The following is a 27,550-nucleotide window of genomic DNA, read 5'->3' as shown; positions in this document are numbered from 1 at the left end:
GTCTATTAACAAATAACTTTTCTAAAATTTTTGAGAACTGTGGGAGTAGTGATATTGGCCTATAATTGGTAAACTGACATCTCTCTCCGTTTTTATGGATTGGAATAACTTTTGCTATTTTCATTTGTGAGGGAAACACACCAGTTTGAAAGGACAGATTACAAATGTATGCGAAAGGTTGCACTATATATTCTATAATACTTTTAACTAATATCATGTCAATACCAAAACAGTCAGTGGACTTTTTATTTTTAAATGTCTTCACAATGTTAATTATTTCTCTATGAGTTGCAGCACCAATAAACATGGAGGACACATTCTGAGTAATATGTTTATTTAGGTCGTTATTATTTCTTGACTCTGGAATTTCTTTTGCTAAATTAAAGCCAACATTTATAAAGAAATCATTAAATTCATTTGCAATGTCTTTAGTTTTATCAAGCACAATATCTTTATCTTTTTTTAAATAATCTGGATAATTCTTATTTTTTGAGCCCTTCTTGATTATACTGTTTAATATCCTCCATGTTTCTTGTGTGTTACGTCTACTTTGCTCCAATAATTTGTGGTAATATTCTTTCTTACTTGTTCTTATAATATTTACTAATCTATTTTTTATATAACTTGTACTTTATTTCAGCATCTTTTGTCCTCTGTTTTATGAATCTCTTATATAGATTATTTTTCTTTTACTATATCCAACCTGTGAGAAATGTGAAGAGACAAAAAGAATAATGATACACATTTTAGCAATAACAGTCAACACTTTAATTTTAACTTTAGAGCACAAAATACAAACTTTGAAATCTGAAATTTAAAATGTCTTGTTGGTGACAGATTGAATTTAGACAACTAAGAAAATGTGTAATAAGGGTAAACTATTGTATATGTACAAAAAAAAGATGCTTCTTATTAGTAGATGTAAAACACAGGACTGAAAAATGTCCTGATGATACAGAAAAGATAACTCGACGAATAGAATTTGGACGCGTCTGCCGCTTGTAAAACACCTATTCAGTAGTAGCCGCCATTGTAGCCATAGTAAAAGGGTCTGTGTTGGGTGTACGGGGCATAGTGGTGTCTGGCGTGCCTGCTTCTCATCACATGCTGATGATTGTACTCCTGGTAGGGCTCAAAGCGGTGCAGAGGCCTGTAGTCAAAACCTGCAGGACACAGGACATGTTATATCTGGAGCCGACATGGCAGCTTCAAGTTATCACATCTTTGCACAGTGAAAAAGCTAAACAGCAACTAATCAAAAGACATCGATACCTGAGTTTTAAAGCAAATATTTTGACAGCAGAGTGAATTCCAGCATGCGTGTCCCCATCTTTTCATTCCATTACAAGTATGTCCACATTCCAGTGTATGCACACTTACCATTTCTAGTCTCGCTGTACTGATTTCTGTGGTGAGGTTTTGGTGGGAGTGCAGCTCTCTGAGTTCCAGCAGATTCTAGGTGACACGTCTGTGGCCCTGGGTTTTCAAAGTTAAAGTAGTTAGTGGGGAGTGAATCGCTGAAGAACTCTGCCCGGCAGCCATTGTAAGGTATCTCTGACAAGCGACAGTCTGTGAAACAGAGACAGCAGAAAAAGGGTCACTTTTAAAAGGAGCATTCTGTGTATTGATGCATTCAGTCTGCAGTCATTCCTTTGATTGTTTTTTTAGATATTCGTTTTGTATCAACCTACATCAACACTGATAAAATCTACTGCAACAGTTTCTCCCTGGCAGAAACACCTTAAAGACCGGGAATGAGTAGCAGTCTTTCCCATTTCTAATAACTGGTAGGACATTACTAGTACTTTGACACACTAATAAAACAGCATGAGAAGCTCCTGCAAAAATTAAAACTGTCAAGCTACATCTGCACATAACATGGGTATTTTTTGAGACAGGTTTTTCTGCATTCATCTTGAAAAATATCTACGCCCACATAAAAACACACAAGACGCCCTGAAGTGATGTCAAGAACTTGCCAAAACAATGTGCGATGATACAACCCTAACCATTGAGAAATCTGCTTAACTTGCCCACGCATAAATACAGAAGTTGGGAAGTTGTTGTTCTGGTGATGACAGTGCCTCTTAAGCCTTTTATGGCTGAGGGGTAAAAAGCCACGTCCACTAAAATACCCACATACATGTTGTCGGGGCTTCAAGTTGCTGTTGCTTCTTACTACAAGATTCTCAGTAATAATATGGTCATTATCCAAACTTTGTAAACAATAAGTCTGTGTTCAAGGTCTCTGCAAAGTTTGCATAAACGTCTTACTTGTGTGTTTTGGAGCACTGTTATAGGTTGGCTGTTCCTCAGCAACCTCCGTGTGATCTACACCCAAAAAAAGCGAGAAAAAAGGTGAAGTTCAAACCCTGCAGAACGCTTAGACACCAACAAACCACATTTTATCCTAGAAGTGGAAAATATTTTTCTGCATGTATGTGTGACTCCTGACTTCCTCTCACCATAGACAGTCACAGGACAGGGCAATATCACACCCCAGGCCTCTGCAGCGTGCTGTAACAGAAGAGAAGTTATCTTGCGATGAGCAACTGCGTTCCAGTGGACTCCGTCCTTCATTCGATGGTGCAGTGAGAATCTGAACTGGAAATGGAGGTCCAACACATCCATCCCATAGGCATCGGCCAGAGTTCCACTGTAGAAGTTGGCTTCAATCACATCGTAGCGCAACTGGGGTGCCTTGTGCTCAATCTGAGGCAAATAAGGGGGAAGGCAAAGCTTTAAGGCTCAAAACAGAAGATGGTAAAATAAAATAAAAAATAAAATAATGCAGAGCAATAAACCTATAAAGTAAGTATTTAAAAATAAAACTACAGATCGCACCATAATATATTTATTAAAATTTATAAAAGAAATGTAGGCATCCCCACTTCCTTTGACACAGTAGCATCTGCTGTAATAGTTACACCTCTGATGAAGTCTCAAAAGCTTTATTTTGATACCAAGATTGCAATTACAACTCTGAATAAACAAAGAAATACTGACATACCCAATATACTATTAATTTTGGGCATGTCATTTCAAATAGAAATGACCCTTGGGGTTTCAGATGTTAATGCTATTCGATTTCTGCTGTTACTCAGCCTCTAAAAGCACTTGGCTGAGAGGACAGTGGCATCACATTATCCACTACAGGCACAAGGCTTATGCAAATTTTTTAGATCAGCTTTCCCCAGATGACAAGAGACTTGACATGCAATGTGTTTAACACAATCAGATTAGTGTTAAATCATAATATAAATGGGACTTGCTAACGGACCTCAGGCACCAGGAAACCGCCTTTGATCCTCTCTCCTAAGGGCATGGTGAGGTTCCACACAACCAGCGTTTCCTCTGGCAGAGCCTCACGCAGCTCGTCGAAGAACCTATGAAGGTTCTCCTTGTAGTCATCAACCCAGCTGCAACTGTATCTAGAACACCCAGTGCAGACATAAACAGGAAGAACAAAAATCACTACAGTGGGAGGAATTCAATTGGGAAAACAAAAAGTTGTGCTATGATTCTTCTGAACTGATAGATGCACACAAAAAAACTCCATCACTCTCACTTCTGACTCATCTCACATTATCTCTTTAATGAAATCAAATCAACAGCCTTATTAATAGTTACGCAATATACTCACCTTGAAATATCCCAAACACAGGAGTTAACAAAAACCAGATCTGGTTTCAAACCATGGCGGAAGTCCTCCAGGATGCTCTTCATGTAGCGAGAATAGATACGCGTCACGAAGTAAAAACGGACCAGATGGTGGGCGGACTGAAACTGTCGAACTTCCTTGTACTCTGTGCCGTTGTGCATTTGACCCAGACAGCCCCCTTCCACCAGGCAGTCCTGTTCGAAGCTCATCTCACCCTAAAGAAGTAGGTTACAAGTGTGAGGACAACACAAACGAGGAGGTGAACAGATATAAAGCACGTCATTCAAATACACCCATTTTTTTACATTACAATTTAAATGACACCAGTGGCATGATTACAAACTTTATATTGCATAAGTTAGCTGAGGTTTTAACTGGTAGCATGCACATGATTATACACCCTGCATGCTTTTTTGTATCAGTGTATAAAACTGGTAAATTTTAGCCCTTGCCTTGCTCCGCAGTTGTCTCAAGGAAAGATATTTCTCTTTTTGTACCAGCAGAACAAGATCCTTGTACACTGCCCGCTGAACTGAGGAAGAAATAAAATGATAGATTAGAAGTAGTCCCCATAGATTAGTACATTACATTATACAGATTCGATAGTTGTGCTTTCATTGGGCACACCTTTCCAAGTGCACTTTAATATTTAATTCATCACTTAGCAGAAAATGGGCTGGTTTTAGCATTTTAGAAATTGCTGATAAACTGAACTTGATTACTACCATCAATTTGAGCCACAGAATGGTTTAGAAAAGGAAAAATATATACAAGACTTCTGGATAAAAATGTCTTGATGACAGCAGTTGACACTGGGGCACAGGATACATTGAATAGGGTCAGAATTTAGGGCTTAGAACATTGAGTTTTCATAGGGTTAACAAGATGAAAACATGGATCCATCCTGGATTGGGTGAACAATTTAACCTGGTTGTGGTAAAGCAATCATCTGCCCCATTAAATTACACATATTTGCAAATACACTGCAACGTACCTGAGTGTAGTTACTGACCATGTTCATCCCTATGATCACAGTGAACAGATATGGTTACCACACTCTTGTATAATAAAGATGCCACACACAAATCTGCGTGTCTGATGCCATTATTTGAACTTGAACAAATGTCATGAAGAACTAGCTTATGTTATTTATGAAGGTAAACGGGTATCAATCCCAGCACTACCAAACTGAACCTAATGAAGTGGATGTGAACGGTACATACAGTTTATTCACAAAACAGTCAACGTTGGGCAAACAAGAACACCTTAAGTATAAATGCACAAGATAATGTAAATACCGATTCATTAATTTTGTCAGCCAGCTACTCACTGGAGTCTCCCAACACCACGATGAACTTGTTATGGAGCAGCTGGCTGGCCTGCAGGTGGCTCACACTCTTCATGATCTCCCGCTGTTAAATTACAAAGTCAAACACTGTTGCGTCTTTCTATGGGCTCAAATTGCGGTCATAAATACTTTCCACTAAGAATGCCTAAATGTGTAAACTCAAAGGTGAGGTAGTTTTTCCAGATGAGATTTTGACCGGACATCTGAGTTTCTCTACCATACTTCCAAGCTTCTCGCAATAACATTAGCTTACTAATGACCAACAGTGGTTAAAAAATAAATAAAATAGCTGGCTATTTTTCTGTTGGCTTAAAATCACTTATGTAATAAATACTTACCATTTTTGAGTTTAGATGCAAACTGTACTACTAATTCCAGCCCCTTGTAAATGCTATGTGTTGGTGTTCCGTGTTATTTTTCAACCAGCTTAGCTAGCGTTTAGCTAGCGTTAGCCAAATTTCCTCTGAAGTGGCTCTTGCGCCACTAAGTTTTTAGTTTTAAGACCCGAAGTTGCGACAGCCTCCTCAACCACTTAGTGTTTTAAAAGTTTAAAGTTGGTGTGAATTTAAAAAAAAAAGAAGAAGAAATATTACAAATATTTCACTCCGGAGTTTCAAGCACACCCCCAAACTGCAGGTGTCGCCAATTAAATGGTGCTTTTAACGTCTGTGCGCTACCTTAATGGGTCGACACTAATTTTAAAATGAAAAATTAATTACTTAATAAAGAAAAAAATTAATTTAATTAATATTAGAGAGATATTAGATGCTTTTTAAAAAAATTTTTAAAAAAAATTAACAATATGAATAGTTTTTTTTTTAAATATACGTGCACATATGGAATTACAATCACGCCTCTTCTTGTGCCTGTTAAGCCATTTCCTACTTCAAAAACAATCTCTTTACTGTGATAACACTTAGTGATGGGATTTCAGGCTCTTTTTAGAGACCCGGCTCTTTCGGTTCGGCACACTAAAAAGAGTCGGCTCTTTCGGCTCCGACCGACTCATCGGGTTGTTTTGTTGCTTTAATTAATTTATTATTAACAATAATATAAAATTATGCACAAAAGGAATTACTAACGTAAAAAAAAGGTGGTTTTATTTATATATGTTTATATATAAATATATGCGGTGGCCCCTAGAGACAAACCACGTACAAACTCCAAAACACATTTCTAGCATGAACTGAACTTCCAAAGCAGAGCTACTAGATCACTTAACTCATTCACTGCCATTGACGTCTATAGCCGTCAATTGCAGTGAATGAGTCAATGGGTTTAACTCATTCACTGCCAATGGCTGGCAGTGAATGAGTTAAATTACACAATTGAAAGCATGTGTGTATTGTTTGTGTATTTATACACAGGCACTCATATATAGTCAAATAATTTTTAAAAAAGTTCATTTACCTGTTACTACCACACACCAAATCCGGTCGTTGGTACTTGCTGGCTTGTGTAGCCACTAGGTAACAAAAGCTCAACACTGCGCCCAGCATCCTGGAGCACTTCTGTTGTTCTTTTGTACGTGTTTTGAGTTTTTATGTGCTTCGGAGTTTTTACGTGTTTTGGAGTTTGTACGTGCTTTGTCACTAGGGGCCACCGTAAATATACTTTTATTTATACACTCCACATAAAATGTAATAAATAAATCATATAATACAAAAATCAACTATTCACAGTTCAACTTTTAACTATTTAAATTTTCAGCTTTTTCTTTTTAAACAAATTTAAAATGAAACAACACAAAACACTACAAACCACAACACAATTAAATATAAATTAAAATATGAAAACAAAAAGATGCACATTCTCTGTCATGTGGGCCCGCATGAATAAACTTTCTGAGTCCTTTATCATCTGCAACTGAAAATAGTTGTGGATGATTACTAAACCTTACTAATGTGACGTTGTTGTCCCTGGCTCTCTCTCTCTCTCTCTCTCTCCCACTCTGTTCCTGTGCTACTCAGTGTAACTACCGCCCCTCCTCCCTCTGCCCAGCGTAAAGCACAAGGCTCCCGTGCTGAGTGAAGCAGAAAAAAAGTGCGAGAGAGAGGGTGAGAGAAAGAAAGAAAAAAAACCCCACGTGACGGCTTGCGATAAGGAGCCGGCTTGCGTCGTTCACGTCAAGGAGTCAGCTCTAAGAGCCATTTCGTTCGCGAACGACCCATCAGTAATAACACTAGCTGGCCCAAGGTTTTCTATAAATCAGTTAGTTTTCGGTCATATAATCGAACACTGTTTGTGTAAAGAACAAATAAAATCGGCCACTTAAAATTCTGAGTTTGGCAGAGAAAAGCAAAGGAAAAAAAATCAAAATTACATAAACTTCAAACAGATTTTTATCTTTCAAAAATGAATCTTTATTTCTTTCCATCGGGAATGTTGGTGAGGCTTTAAAGTGGGAAGTGAAAAAGCAAGGTTCATCCTCATGCTTCATTTTTACTTTCAGTAGAAATCACTGTTATCATCATAATCTATCACTTGTAACTGATCCTTTTTCTTTTCTTTGCCTTCTTCTTCCTCCTCTTCTTCTTCTTCTTCATCTGTCTTCTCATCTTTCTCAGTCTTGTCCTCCTCGTGAAATTCCTGGTATATCCCAGTCAGAACTTTAGCTGCTTCTAGAGACACTTTGAGACTTCCTATCACCTCGTCTTCATCCACGCTCACAACTGGCAGGAAGAGAAACCATTTGAAAGAATATTATGATTTCTACAAATTAGATGTAGTCAACAGTCATTTTAACTACTATGAATTAATGTGAAGGGTCTTGATGGTTTCCTTCACATAATAAATATCCATTTATCTTCATGCATGCTCAATCATCCAGGTAGGGAAATCCCAAAAAGTTGATTCTGTTAATCTCGATGTGTATTTCAGTGGTAGAAACGTTTCGTCAACCATCCAGACTGAGTGAGTGAAGAAGTCACTTGGATGAGTGACGAAACGTTTCTCCCACTGAAAACTCTGCATCGAGATGAACAGACTTTTCGGCATATCCAATTAATAAACACTGCTCAAAAAAACCCTCACGCACTGTCAAGCTGCTGTTCAATGACATCATTTCCTGTGAGCAGCAGTTCCTGTAGGTTCAGAAAAGCGTGTCCAACGTCCACACACTCCTCGTTATCGTCCATTGGCTCACTGACTACTGTGAACCTTAACCTGCCGTGACACATACAGACACACGAACTTACATTTAGAAGCAAGACTTTTCAATAGCAGAGATATTATTAAACTTCTTAAGTCAGATTTTAACGTGTACGATTTCTTTGCAAACACTACCTGCCCTGGTTGGGGTCAGTGCCCTCCAACATCGTGTAAAGATAGTGTCTAAGTGGAGTTGACTGTGAACCATCCACATAAATCGCTGAGAAAGAAACAGAGATTTTGAGTCTATTTAGGATCTTTAAAGTTCAAAGCTTATTGGCACAAACATGGACAGCTCACTAACTCTTACCTCGTGTAAAGTTGTAGTGAATCTCCTCTCCTTTGGTAGGTTTGCGGAGGGACATGGGTGTTTCTGTTGTCTCCATCGGGATGCCCAGCAGCCTATATTCCACGTACACTCGCTGCACTGACTTATCCATCGCCACATTTGAGGAAGGTTCAAAAGTCAGGGACAGAATCTCCACTCGAAGCTTTTCTCCCTGGAATACAATGACAAATGTTGGCCTCCACATTATTTCCAAAATAAAAGCTCATATTGTGTCCCACTGTAGCGCTATGTAGAAGAGCACAGTAAAGGCGGTATGATTATAATGTTTCCTTTGTTGTCTGTTGTTGCTCCATTCTTTCAGACAGTTACCTTCCTCATTTTTCGTTTTGGTGGTATGACAACGATGTCACTTTGTGAGGAACTTGACTCTGAAGATTCGGGGGCTTCAGTGTCCTCTGCGGCAGCTGTTTAGTCAAAATCAAAGCACTGTCAGCACTGAGCAGTCCTTTTTCTGCATGTTTAATGAATGGCAGAATAAAGCTATAAATTGCCGTAAGCAACCTAAATCAAGTGTGTTGTTTGTATATGAATAGTTACCGCTCTCACTCCTGTCCTCGTCTTCACCCTCAACAACTGACACCTGATCCACAATGGAAATATCCTGAAAAAAGAAAAGAAGACAACACATGAGCCCATTCATCAAGTTCTCATTTGTGTCTTTTCATTCTAAATTTACATAAATTAGCTTTTCACAGCATTGTTTTGAATACAAGAAGGTGATTGAGCTGACCTGAGTTCTGGCATCGCTGACAGAGCTGACCCTCGACGCAGTGGCGGGTGATTGTCTGGAAGATGTTCTCTCTGAATACCTTAAATAAGATTTAATACATTTTTAAAAAATTAATCATGTTCTTCTTACAAAATTTCTTCTAAGTGACAGATGGATGAAACTGTTTTAAATAAATGTGATGCTGAAAGATTATTTTGTACCAATAAATACTTGGCCCCTTGTATTAAAAAGAAATTACTTAGTAGCTGGTAAATGAGAAGGTGTGGTCAGTCTTGGCTCAGGTGTCAGATGAGGTGTTCTCTGGTAAAGCTCAGGCGACCTCTTAGTAGACCTCTTTCTGTCTGTAGACGTTGGCCTCACAGAGGTGGTTTGCTCTGCTCTTACATCCTGTGAGCTCCTCTGCTTGGTGGGTGGTGGCCGAGGCTGTAAGCCGACAAATATTGTATATCAGAGCACAAACAAACATGGCTGTATAGTGTGCTGAACTACCTCACCCACACATTCTTCAGATTAAAACCCTACCCAGGATTTCATCTCTTTCTGCAAAGGCTCAGGTTTCCAAGTCTGTGAAAAAAGCCATAGAAAAACAGATTTTAAGCTATAGGGGACAGGAAGTGTCTTTGAACACACAGATATCATGCACTTTCCTCACCTTCACTCTGGGCTTAGCTATGGGTCTCTGTGATGCATCATCCTTCTCTCGTCTCCTCTCCTCCCTTTCACTGCTCTCCCGTGCTCTGCCCTGCACGTCCACTCTGCTTCCCTGTCGGCCTAGCAAGGCATCCACAGGTGGCTGAAATGGGTACTTCCATTTCATCATTACTCTGACCATGCCTCGAGGTCCACCGGCTGGATCTCTCAGCACATAATCCCCTGACAAAATATAAAGAAACTTGTGAGATATCCAGCCTTTCTGGTTTTTGAGCAATGCTACAAAATTGATTCAGAAACAGATGGTACTTTACAACCTGTATATGATCAGTTTCCCTAAACAAGCATGTAAATAGGTTAAATAAAAGTATTATAAACCAATTTGTGTTACTTTGTAGATACTTTGTAGCACTTTTTTTTCCACCTTCATCTACATTAATGTCTCCTGGAGTTATGGATGCAGAAAAATCATGCAGTTCTTTTACTTTTCTCCATCCCTCACCTCTGATCTCTCTCCCTGTAGCCAGGGTTCGCAGTGGTATTGGGGTTTTGGCCAGATAAGGTGGAGGTATCTGGTCATCGCTGTCATCAAACACGTACACCCACAGACTGCTTGACCTGAGAAAAAAGTGCAATTGAGTGAAGTTAGCAGGCTGCTAAAGGTGAGATTAAATAGAAACAAAAACAGAAGAAAACTTTTGAACTAGCGTACCTGAGGTACTGCAGCACATCAGTTGTTATTGCAAGTGGGTAACTAGTAGCGTCATTGAACACTGGATCAGCTGTGCACTTGGTTGTTTGAGAGACATGTGGTGGCAGGTCGTAGAGCCTGTATGTCAGGTAGGCATCAGGAAGTAGTCCTGGCCATCGAGCGCTGAGGCCCACACAGCGTTCCAACATTACTACCAGTTCATTGGGGATTCCTCCACCATAGTCATGTAAGTCCTGCCATAAATATAAACAGAGTCATAAATAGATTCTGTACATGTCTGGAAGCAGAGCATCCAACTTTAAAAGGCTACTTCACCCAAACTGGACTCAAATTGGAAATAAATAAATATAATGAATGCATTTTGTAACAAATACATACACTTAACTGTAAAGCTAATACTGAACAAGGTGACAAGGGGCACAGATTTGCCTTAACACATGTGAACATACATGTAGCTCATACAGTAGGTGCAGTATGAGCTGGAAGGCCAAATTGTGTGTATTCCCAGTGTGGACACACTATTCACTGTGCTTTCATCAGCTTATCTTCTCTCTGATTTACCTCACGAATGCTGTCTTGCCACCCAAGCGTGATCTGCACAGGGCTTCTGTCTCTCACTGTTTTCCAGTCAGCTCCACTCTCTGCCACAGTGGCCACAGGCTCTGCAGGAGGGAACAGACGTGCCCAGAAATCCACAACACCAACAACTTCACCCTCGTGTCCTGAGAGGGAGACGGTAAATAAAACGAAAACATTTCTAAGAGATCTTTTTGTTCATCTATGCAGTTGAATTAACAAAACAGCTTCTCTTTACACACCTGTAATATTCACGTGTCCACCAATACGCTCTCCTCTCCTCTCTATGGCACCCATTAGAGACATTTGTCCACTTCCGTGGGTCACAAACCGGACTCCTCCTAATGCCTGGTGGAGCTCTACTCTGACTCTTGACCCCTGACCTCCCAGCCGACCCACATCCCGGACTGTCAGGCAGTAGCGGGATGTGAAGCCATAATTGGGCTGGCTTCCCGACACCAGAGGAGTAGAGTGCATCTCAAAGTCCAGCAGGCTGTACGTGCAGAAGCTCACAATATCTTCACCTTTATCTGCCCCTGGATGGATGCCCCCCATAATACGCAGTCCTGCTGGGGTGAAGGTTGCAGCCTGGTGGTGGGAATGAGCAGTTATCATAACCTTTGGGAAAACAGCTTGAAATGATTCAGGCTCGGGATGTGAGCCTTTACCTTCAGGTGGATCTCTAGCAGCGATTCCCCAGCCTTGAGCTGAGAGAATGACATGTCATCCTCAATGGGCTGCACCACCTCCTGATCTCCAACTGGCCAGGTGTACTGTACTGGTATGGTACGTTTGTAGTTCCTGGGGCTGTATGCCAACTCTTTCAACTGGGCTTTAGGTACAGAGGAGAAAATAAAATGTTTGGAGATTCTGTCTAATGTACATCATTTCTTGCATGTCAAATAGTAAGTCTGAGTAACTAATTAGCAATTGTTTGTCGTTACTATAATGTAGAAAGGGTTGCTGTCATTTTCATCGTCACACCTTGTAAACTGTTGATCTGCAGAGCTCTTTTTGATAGCAGTTTGTCTTTCTCTGCAATCCTCCTCCTGCTCTCCTCTCTCTCTCTCTGCACCTTCTGGCTGACTGTACTTAACTCTTGCTTTGAGAAGAAAATGGGAGAAATTGCAAAAAAAATGGTGATAACGGCTATGTTCCACATAATTCACATATGCATTTAAAAGCTGTGCAAACCTGCAGGTCTTTAGTGATTTGGTGCTCCAGCAGTAAAAGGTTTCTGGTTTTCTGTAATTCGAGCACAGACTCAGCATGAGATGCCTGGATATTCACCAGCTCGCAGGGTGAATCTTCCAACGTCCCATCAGCCAGGAGGAAGCGCAAACCCTCCTTGCTCTCCTGCTGCATTCTAAATGCCTGCAGTGAAAACGACACGAGGCTAAAAAAAAGGCAATTTATCTACTAATTTATGTGGTTTGTTTGTCTGACAGGGTGCAACGCAGTGCAAACCTTGATCTGCAGAAGGGTTTCGCTCAGCTCCTCAACGCTCATGTCAAACTCCTGGAAGAGAGGGAACCGTGTCACAAAGTGTGCTTAAAGCACCGATAACACACAGAAAGTGTAAATTAGCTGCTGAAAACTTCGGACCTTGCTCACAGAGTCCAGCCTGTCCTGCAGAGCAGAGACCTGCTCCTTGTACCGGAGCACCTCCTGTTCCAGCTGCTCTTGTCTGTCTCTCATAGACAACGAAAGCTCTAAATGTAACAACAGAAATGAACAAACGGGGTTGTTATTACACAACCTGTTTGCTTTGGACGAGCACATGCCGAGAAATGAAGAGACCTCTTTCTTGCTCCATCTGCTCCTCCAGTATCTCCTTCTCTCGTCTCAGTTTCTCCTTCTCCACCTCCAGCCTGCGCCTGTCTTCCTGCTCTGCCAGCAGCATTTCCTCCATCCTGCTGACATTTCCCCCGAGCTTCTCGCTTGTCTGGAGCACTTCTTTCTGTTTTTCCACCTGGTGATCATGGGTGCTTTGAGAAGATAAAGTACTGAAAAAAGGGTGGAAAAGAAGGTTTAAATAACCACCGAAACAACAGGTGATGTTTTGTGGTTTATATTGGAATTAATAACTTTCTTTGGTCTTGAAGCACATACTGTTTTACCTTTCTAGCAGCGTGTCATAATTTCTTTTAATCAGGTCCCTCTCTCCTTCCAGGTCTGATATCCTCTCCTGCAGCTGATAGAGAAATTATATATTATATGATCTCCAGATTTTTGGTAATGACCCATAGACATCCTTCTGTCATCTTTGAGGTTCTCTCTTAGATTTGTTCCTGCAGATGAGGTAGCGTACCTTGTCGAGGGTCTGTAGAGACAGGGTCGTGTTGGTAAGCTGTCCCTCTAGTTCCAGAGCTTTTTGTCTTTCCTGTTTCAGTTGTTCGGTCAGTTCCTCAGCTTTCCCCAGCAGAGCTCCCTGACTTTCCCTCATTGAGCTCTGAGTCTGATATAAAAACATGGCAGCCAAAAGTACGATTAGCGCTTTTTCAAATTTTACTTACCTGAAACATCAGCTGAACTTTATCAGTGTGCTGAGACCTTTACCTCTTCTAGCTGATTCTCATACGCCTAGAAGAAAAGCAAAATGTCTAGTAAGCTGAAAAAAGAAGTTCCTGTGACATAAGAAAAGAAATGTTTGACAGACAGTGTTTCTGACCTCTTGCAGGTTGGTGAATTTCTCCTGTGTAACTCTCAGGGCAGCGCTCTTTTCTGAAAGCTGCTTTTGCAGACGGATTAAATCCACATTCTCCCTGATAGTTATTCTGGTAGAGACAAATCATTTTGGACATACTGTATTTCATCGATGAATTTACTTATGTTCTTTTTTAAAAAAAAGCAAAAATGCAAGTGTTTGCTTATGTTTGTGTTTAAAGTTTAAGATCACAGGTTTATTTTCTGTCTTTTCTGTCCTCACCGTTACATCAGTGGATGCTCAAACACGATGAACGCTTTAAACAAGGCTTCATCTCAGACAGCTCTGTTTTTGCTTTTTCAGTTTTTGTTGATGACAAAGAGAGGGAACAATCCTGGTGTTTGCTCACACCTTCTGTTTGCAATTTGCAGCCAATAAGAAGAAAGTTCAAAAAGGGAGACTGAGGAGCTACGACACACAGTGAGCTTTCAGACAGTGAGTGGGTTGAACGGACAGGCTGTGCCGAAGCCCAGTAAAACATAAACAAGACTTATTTTAAATCAGCTGATTCACTCACTGGTGATCTGTGCAAAGCTTGTCTGGTAGAGTGTGAAAGTGAGCACAAAGGGCTCAACTCAATTCGAGTGCACAGCCGTGATACAACGTGTGAGATTATTGTATGATATGCTGAGAGGATACATGCTGTATCATGCACAAAGGCACTTAGCTCTACAATGCTGCCATTTGACGTTCTTGCTACAAACGGCTCAAGCAAATTAAAGTCAAACTAGGATGCTGTCATGCTGAGCATTCACAGTTATTCTCACAGTGAACATAAATATCCCCTAAAAAGCCTTTCAAAAAATGCAGTAACATCAATTATCCTGTTTTATTTAATTGTTTCATTATTGTCTCTGTGATGTCTCTGCTGTAGCTACCGGTGTCTGTCGGCCTGTTGCTTCCTCATCTCTCGAAAGGTCCCCTCAATCTCTTTCTCTTTCTCTCTCAGCGAGTCTCTGAGTGCCTGGGCAGTTAGTTCCAGCTCTGCCACCCTCACCTGTTCTGTCATAGTGGACCTGCTGGGTGGGAAAGACACAGTGAGATTCAGAGGCTTTTAGCGCAGATGTTTTCCTTGTCGCTTATTAATGCGCGTCATGTGATTTACTTCAGCTACGCAAGAGTGTGGTCAGTCATGTCACGCTAAAGGATGATCTGCTGTAGCTAATGGATCATTTGGTCATTTAGCACATCACACATGGGACACTTACAACCTCTCCATCTCTGCCCTGGTGTCTTCCAGTGTAGGGCCATATCGAGGTGGTGCAGTCTGGGCTGCCCTCCTCATTCCACCGTCTCCGTCCAGATTTTTACCTAACAACACGAAGACCAGGGAAGGAAAATAAAGAGATTTAAGAGGGAATCACTGCGGCCTCTATTCTTGTTGTTGTTGCTGTTGCACACACCTTTACTGAATTTGTAGGGTGTGCGAGCTCCCAGGTCCATAATGTGCTGCTTGGCCAGGCTGAGTTTGTTCTGCAGCACTCCTTTCTGGCTCTCCAGCATTGCCACTCGGGCTTCCAGCTCCTGTATTGTGTCCTCCATGTCCCTCTCCTTAACACCACTGGAGCCAGGACTGGTCTGACGAAGACGCATTAGCCTAGCAGACATACTGAGGAAAAGCAGAGAGGTTTAATTGGCCACAGTTTGGCTGACAGGTGTTCAGTAAGTGCCTTTAAAGAGTGCAAAAGGCACTCCTTAATCTCTCTTTGGGGTTTCAATATTACTTTCATCTTATTGCCAGTAAATAAATTTTCATTAATATGCTCCACGTTGTTCAAATGTATGGAATCAGGTACAAAAAGTGTTTTTTGTGTGTGTGTGTGTTACCTGCGTAGTCTCTGGTCCTGGGTGCGTGTGTGTTGTTTTAGCACACTGTTCTCCTCCTGCAGTCGGAGGCACAGGTCCTCCAGGTGCTCTCTGGGAAATCGAAAAAGGCGCTGAGGGTCTGCTGGACAGGGAGATGGAGACACAGAGAAATCACACACAGACATGAAAACTGAAGATTCTGTTGTGCGACTTCCATACAGACTATAAAAACCTGAAGTGCTTTTACCTTTTGTCCTCATGACATGATGCTTCTTCCAGGACTTGACATCCCGTAGAGTATCTGAGAAGATGGCAATGAGGCGATATTTGCAGAGTTATTCCTAATGATTTACAGTTTATTTATTGCCTAAACCCTGCTCATTATTAATAAACTGAGACTTAGATTGTAACTTTCATTGGCATTATCTCTTTGATGCTTGTACTTCAAGGTTTTGGTTTATTTTCTTCAAGTTGTGTTTTTAAGGACAGACAAAAACACATATCAGTACAAACCAACCTGGGACAGTTGGCATCAGTCCCCCTCTCATCAGGCCCACATCCCTCACTGGGAGGTCCCCAGCTGTCTCGTCCACCACCGGCGACATTACAGCACTCGTCACAGACTCATCTTCTCAGAAACCTTCAGCGTTACAAAACCTGAATTTGGTTCAATTGAGGTTGACTTGCTGAAGACGAAATACCTTAATACTGCAAATATGACACGTTTTAAAGTTTCACTATGGTAACTACACTAAACGGCAATAAACAATTAAAAACAGAATAATTGTAGGGTCTCTCTCAACTGTTTTTAAAGATATTCCAAAGTGACTACTTTAAACTGTAATGTGCTCAATGCCCAGAAAAGCTAACAGTTTATTTTAAAGAATTCAGACTTCAACACAGAAAGCTTTCCTAATAAGAGCTGTTTAACTCACCGTGTGAGAATTGTGTGGTGTTTCCTGCTTGAGCCTGGTGTCCAGCACAACCAGGCAGGATTTATGTCTGTCCGTCCTGTCCAGGTTTAATCCCTCTTAAGACTTTCTTCTTTCGTTCCTTCCCAACCTCTGTTAGCTTAGTCTTCACAGAGAGATGCTTTCTATTTTAGATCTATGTTAATATATTTCCGTGCATAGATGTAATTCAGTGAGAAACATTAGTATATAGTAGTTGTGGTCCAATCTTGAAGCAGTGTTCCACATGCGTGGATGCTAATCCTATTTCCATGATAATCTGATTAGCGAGCATCAGATTGTAGATTAAGATGTGCTCTGAAATCAGTTTGTAGTTAGGTTATAATGACTGAGGAGAGCTGTTATTAGAGTGAAGCAGGTCTCAGATCTGTTTACTGAAGCACAAGGGAAGCAGATAATAAATACGTGGGTGGAGGCTGTAAGCATATACAACAGATAACAGCAGCTGATTGAAAAACACGAGTATGGTTCTCATGTGCTTTTCTACTCAAGGTCACTTTTATTACAGTATTTTCAGAGGCTAAGAATAAATTGACTGACAAGCAGTTTCATGGCCTGATGGTTTATTGTACAAATGAAAAGGACATATGAAGACGATTCATTGTGTTGCATTTGTATGCTATAGATTTTCAGTGTCGTTTTAAATACAAGGATTTACAAGAACATTAGAGCTGTAACACTCAAGAACGGGAAGGCCAGAAAACAGATGAAACCAAGACGAACTTGTATCAGGATGATGGGAGGAGAAACGTGTGGAGAAGGAAAGAAACAGTTGATGATCAGAAGCATGTGGTGGGACCAGTGTTATGGCATGGACATGTACAGTCAGTAGTGTTTATTGATGATGTGACAGCTGATAGAAGTAAAAGGATGAATTCTCTAGTATACAAGCCAGAATACAATATATCCTATATGTAGAAATCATTATTTTACAGTTGCTAAGCAAATCAAGTAGAGTTTGAGGTATTTATTGAGAAAGGAGTATTTTTTATGAACAGTTTCATTCAAAAATTTAATACTAACTTTAGAATTTGCATGCAGTTTTTAAATGTTTAAAAATATCTTCATGCATTACAAAACAAGGAACAGTTTAATGCAAAAAAACACAAACAAACCCAGACCGACGTACATCATATAGTGATGTCATCTAAGTCCTTGCCTTCATCAATTCCACTGACTTGGCGGATGATAAGTGGTGATTTGTTGCTGCCGTTGTCACTCATGTCAGGGTTAAAAAGGGGAAGCATGGCGTCGGTGAATCGGACGCATTTGAAAGAATAGATGTGTGACTGGGTCTCTGCGTCGTAAAATGACACCCTGCCTTCCTCATAATCCAAAAACACCCCAACGACATGTGGTCTCTGAGGGAGGCACAACAGCTCTGCCTGTCCAGCACATGCCCGGTACTCACTGCCCTTCCTCAAACAGATAGTCCAATAACCATCTTCTGGACACAGTGTGATCAAACCTTTCCTGTTGACTGATTCTTTAGCTACACCTAGATCCCACGCTGTCTTGTCTCCGACATCCACCTCCCAGTAGTGCCTTCCTGTGGTGAATCCCTGTTTAAGGAGAGAGCTACACATCACTGACTGCCCATTTTTCCGTGTATCACAGAGAGCAACAAAAAGACAAAATGTTTAAAGGGGAACCCGCTACATCTTTAATTACCTTGAGGGCGAGGACACATGGCGCCGTGTCAAAACGCTCTGGTATGTCGGCCACGTTTTGTTCAGCCTCTCCATCCCAGACCTGCCTCCCATCCTCTGATAAAACCAGCCAAGGGTTGGCTGTCCTGGGGTCCAGCTGAACATCAGCTGGTAGGAAGACACAGTTTATGCGGGACTTTATTAGCCTCTTATTTCTAATAAGAAAATATTTTTGTGTGGTTTTCTGTTTTGTCAAAGCAGGAAATATAAATGTTCCCTTTCATGACAGTTAACAGTGAACACTCTTACCTGCATACTGCTGAATCTTCTCATGCTCTGCAAAAAGATCAGAACATACGGTCAAAAATACTCCACCCATGTGTGATCTTTGATTGCGATGTTGTTTGAAAGCAGCTGTTCAGTCATTTAATGTAATGATGTTGACAAAAATAAATACATAAAAAAAGCTGAATAGATATGAACCTTGAATGGAAAGTTTTTTCAGCTCCGATTGCAGCTGCTGTTCAATGCTGACCACTGCTCTGCGTAATATCCCCAAACTGGTGTTTGCATGGACGATGATTTCAGAGCAGGATTTGGCCGATGGAGGAGAACTCAGAGCTGGAAACCTCTGACACAAAGAAGAGAAAACTTACTTTAAAAGCAACGATTTACAATACAAAGCAGGATGACTTAAAAAAAATCCTGCTTTTTGTAACTGGATACAATAACAGCAAAACAATGCCAAATGATCCATCTCCCACTGAATTGGAGCCACTTCCCATGTGTTTTTTCTGTCTACCTCCCCACCTTCTGGAAAATAAACTAAATTCCTAACCTGTATGAGATGGAGGTGGTCATCTGTGTGAAAAAGCTGCTCCATTTCACTTCTTCTCCTCTGCAGTTCAGTGATTTCCAGCTCCAGTTCTGCAACGAGCCTGTCTGCCCTCTGCTCCGCTGCCACCTGCCTCCTCTGGATCATCTCCACCAGCTCGGCTTGATTTCTCTCCATGGTACGAATGAGAGCGGAGAAAACCTGCACGCTTTTCTCTATGTCTCTCTTTGAATTTACCTATAGAGGGCATTAAGCAAATACAAACAAAAACACATTTTTCCTTAGGGCAGCAAAAGGTTCAGCAGTAGATCAATTTGAACACATGTGGCTCCCAAGCAGAACAATACAGAACCCAGACAGTTGATTATGTCCATCTGAACATTGTGTTTTCAGTGTTGTCACTCATTTAAGTGAGTTCATCAGTCTCAGGGAACTTACATAATGACCGAAACCAGCACCATTGCCTAACAATGTCCAGGAGATTTCACACCCTGGACAGGGAGGAATGCCAAGTGGGAGACAGGGGGACGATCTGAGAACTGAACTGAGAAAGGGCCTAACTGTCTTACAATGTGCTGATTGATCAGTGGTCACGACAATTTGCATATTAATGATGATGAAACTGAGCTCACGGTCCATTGTTATGGAATGGTGCCAGTTTCTAGGTGCTTTAATCACAGCCTGAGAGGCTTAAACCCCCAGATATTCTATGCTCTTACGTTAACTCACTTTGCTGAGCTCCACACATCGTTTAATCTCCTCCACTTTCTGCAGTCTGTCCTGGATCATTTGCTGAACATCACCCTCGATCCTCTTCATCTGCGCCTAAATGTTAAAACGAGGACAGAACCTTTAAATTAGGGGTGCAACGATACACAAAATTCACGGTTCGGTTCGGTTCGATACTTTGGTGTCACGGTTCGATATTTTTTCGATACAAAATAAAATGTTCATGCCTTTTTAATTTGTCATTTATTAAAATTATAAATATATATTTTAACTCAAAAGTACAGTTTTTAAATTTAACCCTAACCCTTGTGCGTGTTTTTTATTTTGACAGCGAATGCGCACCTGCGGACCACTTATGTGCAGCCCTGGTTATTTAGCTCATCATATCGCAGCCACAGAAATTCTTTTGTCCATGAAACCATAAAGCTGCACTTTCTTTTTGCCTTATAGTCTGATTTGTCATAACTTCTCCGTTTTGTGGTAAGCTTTTCTTTGGCTGTCACTTCTTCACCCTGACCTGTCTTATTTGGCTCAGCAGAACTGAAATATAAATCCTGCTGCTTTTACACACGCACTCACATAAGCTCAGCGATTCTCTGCGCGATCAACCTCTCACATGTTTTTGTCTTTGCACTAGGATGATGTCGGCGTAAATGTGCAGTCATATTTGTTGTGTTCCCACTAGTGCTTTCAGGTTAACCTCCTTAAAATGACCTTAACGCCACAACACGGCAAATCTCCGTTAACGAGCTACCCCTGATCGCCCATTAATGAGCTAACTGCGCTAACACGCTAGCTCCCACCCATGTAATTCAGCATTGCGTGGCACATCCAACATACTGTTTTACTTTAGTCCATGAGCGCTTACCTTCAGGGTCATACGTCACATGAAAACCAAAATAATTCCAAACGCCAGATCTGAATGAGGGTGGGGGAGGTTCAATTTGCCATGTTGCAAGGAGAGCTTAACTTCTGTCACGCTAGCTTGCCCTGTGCTCTTCCTTCTGACTATGCTGTCTGTGTGGAGCGCTCAGTGGATCTGCGCTCGACAGTGCAGCCTAGGCGGAGTAGTCGAACGCAGATTCACTGAGCGCTCCACACAGACAGCATCGTCAGAAGGAAAGTTGATAAAATAAATTACAAATGTTGTATTGTTCGATACATATGCGTACAGAACCGAAAGCACTGTATCAAACGGTTCAATATCGATACGAATATCGTTGCACCCCTACTTTAAATAGTTACAGTCTTATTCCAGAGTTTAGTTTAGCATTTAATTTAACAAGAGTTCAGTGCTGCGGAGGAGTTCATACCTTCCTCTCTTGGCTTTCTCGTTCCACTGGGACCGTTTTGTGAGAGCGGTGGTCGGTTTCGGTGCACAGCACACAAACACACCTCTGGTCACTTCTGCAGAACAGCTCCAAAAGCCTTTGGTGCTTTTTACACATCCTGTTCTGCAGCATTGCCACAGGTTCAATCAGCTTGTGAATCCTCAAGGTGGCAACTCTCAGGTGAGGCTCCAGGTGCATCTCGCAGTACGAAGTCAGACACGTGAGGCATGATTTCTGTGCCTCAGTTTTCGTTCCTGTGCACACATCGCAATAGATGACTTTTTCTGTCGCTGCAATCACGCCGTTCTGCCTTCTCGCTCGGATCTGCTCTGAAATTTCCTTCGCAAAAGAGTTTTCACAAAGCTCAGGGCGGCCTTCAAAGACTGTGTGACATTTGGGGCAGCTAATTGCACGGCTAACGTCCCAGTGTGTTGTGATGCAGGTGAAGCAGAAGCTGTGACCGCAGGGGATGGAGACGGGCTCTGAGAAAACATCTTGGCAGATGGAACACTGAAACTGCACCTCTGACAGACGAAAACTATTGGAAGCCATCACCTCAGAGCTAAAGAAAGAACATTAGAGAGGAGAGAGCTTAGAAAACATTAATCATTTACTTTCTGAGTCACTGAGAAAGTCACTATTGGTAACACTGGGACATTTACAAGGCTAACAAATGACCTCAAACGTAGATCAAGGTCATTTTTCAAGGCATTTCCCATATTGTCAGCTCTGTAAGTACTTGGAATAGAGCCAGACGCACAAACCTCCTTATCAATGGTTTGAAACAATTCAAAGCAGTTCACTGGACAAAGTCCAGCTGCATGGTGACATAGTTCAGCCTTTCACTTCCTCTTTAAGCTTAACTTTAAAAAAGGGCCTGAGACACTGAACAGACATACTAACAGGCTCCTTCTTTTCCAACCATTGTAATTTGGATGTGGAAACTTTTCAGTATAACATATTCCCTTAGGGGGTAAAAACTGACAGCTTCAGATATTAGTATACAGTATGTTATCTGTCTGGTACAAAGGAAAGCAGATCAAGAGCAGAAATATCTAAAAAATAATGTTGAGTCATATCTAGTTCATCTCTCATCGTGTTTTGCTCTTACCTTTCCTGAATGCGAAAGCTGATCTCTGAGGCAGCGAAACATAATACTAGCACTGTGGTTGTGAAGCCAAAGTCCTCCCTATTCAGCTGTTGGCACACCCACACGACTCTCCCTCTCATTCTCTTTTTTCTCCTTTGCATTTTGTTCCTGGGTGGGAGGAGTAAGGTCTGTATCAGGTGCATTGCTGGTTTTGTATTGTGTGGCAGTTCTTTGTATGGATGTATTGCTGCTGTGTTTGTATTGCGCACACCTTAAATGTTGATTTAAATAAAATAAAAAAAAAAAAAAAAAAAAAAAAAAATGGAGAGCTAAACGAGAATGAAGCTCTATCAAAGGGAAATTAATTATATATTATATTTTTGAACACGGATGATTTATCTGTTACCCATTTCTCATACTCCTGCAATAGATTCACAGCTCAACACGCTGAAAAGATCTTCAGAAAACCGCAGCACTGATCCATACTGTCTGAAGACCTACTTTTTAAAAATGTCACCTATAAGCCCAGTGAAAAAATCTTGGTGCTGCAGAAAGTCAATTGTCAGTTAAAGTGAATATTAAGAGGTGTTGAGACTGAAAAAAAGAACAAAAGCAGAGGTTAGTCTCACCTCCTCAGAAGTATCCTCAGCATCCTTTAGATACATTGCATGCTTTAGATGCGATGGCAATGGCTGAGTTGATTCATATAGTACATTTGCTTACATGATTACATGACTGAATTTGCTGAACACAAAAGAGAAAAAAAAGATAAAACAAATCTATGTTGGCCTATTATATTTTAAAGCAATAAAAAGTACAAAACAAAAACTGAAATGAAAGACAAGTTAATACATACATACACACACACTAAAGAGATTCAGGAAAACAAACAAACAAAACAAACAAAAAAAACATTGTTGTAATTTATGTTGCAAGTTCATGGGAGAAACAGAAGAGTGTTCTTCAAGCGTAGCATGCTGGTACTCTGTGACCCGGAAACACCCTCGGACAAAAACTATTTCATCCTAATGACAAAACACATAAAAACAAACTGAACTGTGTGTGCTGTGCAATTGAGTGAGGAGTGCCCAGACCTTTACATAGGAGAGCCCACTCTGCAGATGCATAGTACAACATAGGAGGCCCAGCTCATCACCACAGATGTACATATTCACATCATTGTTTTGAAGGTAAAAAGGCTCACATTTTGGTTAGAAGACACAGATGCTTTTTGAGATAATGGTAAATGACGCCATATGTGTCCATCTGAAACTCACCATCACTTTTTAGAACTGAAAAAGCTTTTTGGATGAAAAATGAAATGTCTTCAAGAACTTAATAAGAAGTCCAGTTGCCTTCAACTCAGATGCTGCAGTTTCATTTCATAAAGCATCTTTCTCATTGGTCAGATTTTTGTACTCTACTAACTTCTATTTAAGAGTAGTTTGACAAGAACAAAACATTGATTTCATTTATAAAAATCCAAGGTGTTCATGTCCAGGACTGAGAGACTATTTCATTCCCTACCATCTTTGCCATGTCATGAATTTCCTAGTTCATGTTCCTTAGTTTGTAGTAGTGATGGCTAAACTAAGCTTTCTGAAGCATTGAAGCTCGTGTTAAAAAACGGTTCATTACTTGAAGTTTTTCAACACAGTCATCTCTGGTGACATCTGGTGGCCAAAAATATGAAGAACAGCTTTAATCTACAGACTTCTAAATGGCCACCATGGTCACCACCCATCTTGAGGAGTTTGCCCCCTCACACATACTAATGTGCCACAAACAGGACTTTAATATCACCAACCACTCCCATGTTATTACAGTGTATCCATATAAATGGCCCACCCTGTACAAATTAAAGTGTACTGCTTCATTATGACTGTCCACTCTACAGAGTGGAGTTCACAATTCTGTCTGGTATCGGGTCCCCCTTGTGTTGCTTTGAACATGTAGCTTTTTGGAGAGAAAAATTATGACTATTTGTTTAATAAATACATTTGATCAATAAACTTTCCTTATTTAAACATGTGCCATGTGCCATGACTGTCTTTTACGGAGCCCCGCAGGGGACATGGGAGAAAAAAAACTTAAGACGGAAACTCGGGATCTCGCAAAAGTTTTAGCCGCATTCTTCGGAAAAGTTTTGCGAGATCCCGAGTTAGTTTTGCGAGATCTCGCAAAAGTCCGTCTTAATTTTTTTTCTCCCATGTCCCCTGCGGGGCTCCGTAGTCTTTGCTTGTGACGTCTTGATGTTGGTAAACACAATAGATGAAAAACAGGTTATCCTGTTTGGCTTTTATTTAAGAAGAGAATTTGTTCCACTGTGCGATGGTCGAGTCTGTTTCTTTCGGAGATAATTTCTCCTGCCTTAGAGAAAATCCGCTCACATGGAACAGAAGAGGCTGGCGTGCACAGAAACTGGTAGAGATGCAGGTATACGGTCTTCCTGGGTCCCACAGACTATCACCTCAACAGAATAAACAAATTCAATTGCTGCACATTTTGTAGAATAACATTTTAAGATTGTTTTAAAAATAAAATAACACCCAAAACAAAGGCAAACAACAAGAACACAAAGCTGGCAAACCCACCCGATTGACCAAAATTAACTCAAAATACTCCCATGTGACAGAACCTCCTCTCCTCCTTGCTGGCTCCATACCTCTCAATAGAATGATCAGTGGTTTGTTATCTCTCACCATCAAAACATGCCACAAATCCCATGCATGATTTACTTCCTTATAAACCATTGAACCAGGTGCCGAAGAGTTACGTTCTAAATGAAGCCTCGACACAGTGTTTCTGACGCAGTGTTTTTTTGTGAAAGACGCTCCAGAGCGTCAGCTTCAAGCAGGCTATCGCTAGTTTCTAGATTCAAGTGTCCAGTTTAGTTTCTAGTTTCCACGTTTGAGGTTTTGGTTAGTTTTTTTGTGAAGTTTACTTTTTATGGAAAGTCTCCCAGCAATAAACGCTTTAAGTTCATTCTGTTTCGTGAGTCCTGCAGTTGGGTCCTACATCCTGCCTGCCACACAGGACACATGACAATAGGTTTTGAAATATAATGTTGTACTATAAATCCCAGAATTTTGTTTATTTGCATCAACACAATTATAATACTTGCAAGAAAAACATCACATAGCTGTTACTGAATAATCTCTTTTACTGTTAAAGAACACAGAATGAAGAGCAAAAAAAATGTCTACTTTTATTTATGTATTTTTTTTTAAATTAAACAATTAATTTGTTTTGGTTCCTTTTTGAGGAAAGTAAGTAATAAATGTGAAAGGCACTTAAGAAACATTCTTTTCTTCTTTGCTGCATAGATCTGTTCACTTCCATTCAATCACTTCTTTTCTCTTCTCATGTTATGGTTTAACCTTCAGGACCTTCAGGGAAAAAAACTGTGGCAATATTCCATTTTTTCTGAAGAACTAGATGGGAAAAAACAACACATGCACACACAACAGGAAATCAGTGGATGAAGTGAAAGTAAAATAAGAATGTCTTGATGCTGAAAATCAAACAGAGGTTAGTCTGACCTCCTCCAGTATATCCTGAATTTCTGAGTCTGACAGCTGAGGAAATGACTTCAGTCTCATGTTCAGTCCGATGATAAAGTCTGTTGATACAAAAGCACAATTTTTACATAAAATAATAAAAAGATCATTTTAAATGATAATGTACTCTTTTAAAATAACTATGTATTACTTTTCATTTCAGTACATAAAACAATACTATGATGTTCGTTATTATGATTTCATGAAATCTTTATTTATGAATTAAATTAAACAATTATTATTTTATTTAACTATCTGAAGTAGAGTTAACAAAGAACATATGACCTCATTACAATATTATGTTTTTATTTCATAATTTCTCAATTATATTTACATTTTATACATTTTTAAGTGAGTATTTTGTCTTGCTTTATCCTGACATCAGAATTATTTTCCGAGCTTCTGTTTTTAAAATTAAACACCAATTCCAAAAATGTTGGGGCCCTATTTAAAATGCAAATAAAAACAGATTGCACTATTTTCCAAATCTCATTAACCCATATTTTATCCACAAAACAATATTAAAAATATCTTCTTCTACCTGGAAAAAAGAAAAACGTACAATTTAAAAAAAAAGATATTAAATTGAATTTTTTTGAATGTGATGGTTAACAATGTGTAACATCACCTCTACCTTTCACAAGAGTCTGTCAATATGTCCTAGGCACTAGTGTACCAAAGCACCCATACCATCAAGGATACAGGCTTTTGAACTGAGCACTGATCACAGAACAGTTTTCACATTGCCTCAGTCCATTTTAAATAAGCTTTGGCCAATAGAAGACAGTGGCATTTTGTGTTTACCTATGTCTTTGCATGATAGAGCTTTAACCTGCATTTGTGGATGGCAGAGTAGAATATCTTCACAACAATTTCTGAAAGTTAGACATGAAATATGGACATCTATTGCTGATATTGGAGAGATTTCTCCAAATTGCGCAAAGTTTTCAAAGACATTATGTACTGTATGACAATGATGAGATATTCAAAGTCTTAGCAGTTTTATGTTCAGGAACGTTATATTACTTATTTATTTATTATTATTATTCACTTTGTTTTTGCATTTCAGACAAAATTACCAATCTTTACTCTTGAGAAACCGGGCCTCTCTAAAGTGCTCTTCCTATAACCGATCATGTAATCTGCTTAGCTGAAAAGGTTCCTCCAGCAGCTCCTTTTGAGTACCACTTCTTTTTCCAGTCTTTTGATATCCCCATCCTTACTTTTTTGAGAAATGTTGGTGGATGTCTCAAAAAACACTAATGCAAAATAAGTTTATATGTTATAGTTTCTATGTTCGATAGTTAATAAAGTATAAAATATTTTACATAGCTTTCCAACTGGATTTCCAGACCCAAACCCATCAGACAAATATAAGTAAAAAACAAAAAACAAAAACTAAAATGACCAAATGACACAAAGAGATAATTGCAGACACAAAGAAATAATTCAGAAGTGCAGCAAATTAAAGAAATGCAAATACTTACTAGGCCCTAAAGATATAGGAAGCAGAATCAGTGGTGTTTTTACATGAAAAAAAAAAGATATTTCAAATTAAATTCAAATTATGCAACTGTTTTCCTGAAAATTGAATTCTGACAAGTAAAAAAAGAAAACACAAAAAAATTATACTGTTTAATTATTATCAGTAGTTTGTGAAAACATTGTAATGCAGTTTAAATCAATTGATTAACT

At 40.0% G+C, this 27,550-nt stretch overlaps 3 protein-coding genes across 8 annotated transcripts; all 3 read right to left on the bottom strand.

Moving 5' to 3' along the window:
• Positions 1 to 750: 750 nt before the first annotated feature.
• Positions 751 to 5,686, bottom strand: fam113 (family with sequence similarity 113). Of its 2 annotated transcripts, XM_014339046.2 has the most exons (9): positions 5,348 to 5,686; positions 4,992 to 5,073; positions 4,114 to 4,193; positions 3,644 to 3,876; positions 3,281 to 3,431; positions 2,466 to 2,712; positions 2,275 to 2,331; positions 1,381 to 1,569; positions 751 to 1,163 (listed from the first exon to the last, which is right to left on the bottom strand). In XM_014339046.2, exons 1-9 carry the CDS (start codon positions 5,348 to 5,350, stop codon positions 1,015 to 1,017), a joined length of 1,191 nt encoding a protein of 396 aa, XP_014194532.1. In that variant the 5' UTR covers positions 5,351 to 5,686; the 3' UTR covers positions 751 to 1,014. The 2 variants fall into 2 exon arrangements, with proteins under 2 accessions (XP_014194532.1, XP_005939284.1); XM_005939222.3 differs by lacking the exon at positions 5,348 to 5,686 and having other exon boundaries at positions 4,960 to 5,050.
• A 1,663-nt stretch (positions 5,687 to 7,349) lies between these two features.
• rpgrip1 (RPGR interacting protein 1) lies at positions 7,350 to 17,031 on the bottom strand. Of its 5 annotated transcripts, none has more exons than XM_014339050.2 (31): positions 16,626 to 17,031; positions 16,208 to 16,347; positions 15,938 to 15,991; positions 15,712 to 15,832; positions 15,288 to 15,493; positions 15,093 to 15,195; positions 14,763 to 14,900; positions 13,849 to 13,954; positions 13,737 to 13,760; positions 13,489 to 13,635; positions 13,298 to 13,371; positions 12,978 to 13,183; positions 12,783 to 12,889; positions 12,645 to 12,695; positions 12,372 to 12,551; positions 12,162 to 12,279; positions 11,846 to 12,009; positions 11,420 to 11,765; positions 11,163 to 11,323; positions 10,602 to 10,834; positions 10,392 to 10,507; positions 9,891 to 10,111; positions 9,761 to 9,802; positions 9,477 to 9,661; positions 9,239 to 9,317; positions 9,046 to 9,109; positions 8,818 to 8,912; positions 8,470 to 8,659; positions 8,295 to 8,379; positions 8,047 to 8,174; positions 7,350 to 7,681 (listed from the first exon to the last, which is right to left on the bottom strand). In XM_014339050.2, exons 2-31 carry the CDS (start codon positions 16,293 to 16,295, stop codon positions 7,458 to 7,460), a joined length of 4,056 nt encoding a protein of 1,351 aa, XP_014194536.1. In that variant the 5' UTR covers positions 16,296 to 16,347; positions 16,626 to 17,031; the 3' UTR covers positions 7,350 to 7,457. The 5 variants fall into 5 exon arrangements, with proteins under 5 accessions (XP_014194536.1, XP_014194533.1, XP_042083449.1 ...); XM_014339047.2 differs by having other exon boundaries at positions 14,763 to 14,903; positions 16,208 to 16,398; positions 16,626 to 17,030; XM_042227515.1 differs by having other exon boundaries at positions 14,763 to 14,903; positions 16,626 to 17,030.
• A 130-nt stretch (positions 17,032 to 17,161) lies between these two features.
• On the bottom strand, positions 17,162 to 22,434 carry btr33 (bloodthirsty-related gene family, member 33). The gene is made up of 8 exons (XM_005939224.2): positions 22,317 to 22,434; positions 21,188 to 21,767; positions 19,875 to 19,970; positions 19,149 to 19,382; positions 18,794 to 18,941; positions 18,620 to 18,646; positions 18,333 to 18,478; positions 17,162 to 18,223 (listed from the first exon to the last, which is right to left on the bottom strand). The coding sequence occupies exons 2-8, from the start codon at positions 21,755 to 21,757 to the stop codon at positions 17,792 to 17,794; spliced, it is 1,653 nt and encodes a 550-aa protein (XP_005939286.1). The 5' UTR covers positions 21,758 to 21,767; positions 22,317 to 22,434; the 3' UTR covers positions 17,162 to 17,791.
• Positions 22,435 to 27,550: the final 5,116 nt, after the last annotated feature.

The sequence above is a fragment of the Haplochromis burtoni genome, unplaced genomic scaffold, assembly GCF_018398535.1.
Source record: "Haplochromis burtoni strain Fernald_Lab_line unplaced genomic scaffold, NCSU_Asbu1 Contig_265, whole genome shotgun sequence".
Lineage (NCBI taxonomy): Eukaryota > Metazoa > Chordata > Actinopteri > Cichliformes > Cichlidae > Haplochromis > Haplochromis burtoni.
Note: the sequence above shows the minus strand (reverse complement) of the source record. Positions and strands in the feature narration are given on the sequence as shown.

Bases quoted from the DNA above. Each gene is read 5' to 3' on its own strand.
- rpgrip1 (XM_014339047.2), bottom strand. From the start codon at position 16,295: ATGTCGCCGGTGGTGGACGAGACAGCTGGGGACCTCCCAGTGAGGGAT. The intron at 14,904-15,092 runs GTAAGTGTCCCA...TTTCCCACCCAG, and splicing joins AGGGCAGAGATGGAGAGGTT to CAGGTCCACTATGACAGAAC. The intron at 10,508-10,601 runs GTACGCTAGTTC...CTTTTTTCTCAG, and splicing joins GATGTGCTGCAGTACCTCAG to GTCAAGCAGTCTGTGGGTGT.
- btr33 (XM_005939224.2), bottom strand. From the start codon at position 21,757: ATGGCTTCCAATAGTTTTCGTCTGTCAGAGGTGCAGTTTCAGTGTTCC. The intron at 19,383-19,874 runs GTGAGTTAACGT...TGCCCTCTATAG, and splicing joins GATGTGTGGAGCTCAGCAAA to GTAAATTCAAAGAGAGACAT. The intron at 18,479-18,619 runs GTAAGAGTGTTC...TCTTCCTACCAG, and splicing joins GAAGATTCAGCAGTATGCAG to CTGATGTTCAGCTGGACCCC.
- fam113 (XM_014339046.2), bottom strand. The intron at 3,877-4,113 runs GCAAGGGCTAAA...CTACTTCTTTAG, and splicing joins TGAGACAACTGCGGAGCAAG to GGTGAGATGAGCTTCGAACA. The intron at 2,713-3,280 runs GTCCGTTAGCAA...TATTTGCCTCAG, and splicing joins GCGGTTTCCTGGTGCCTGAG to ATTGAGCACAAGGCACCCCA.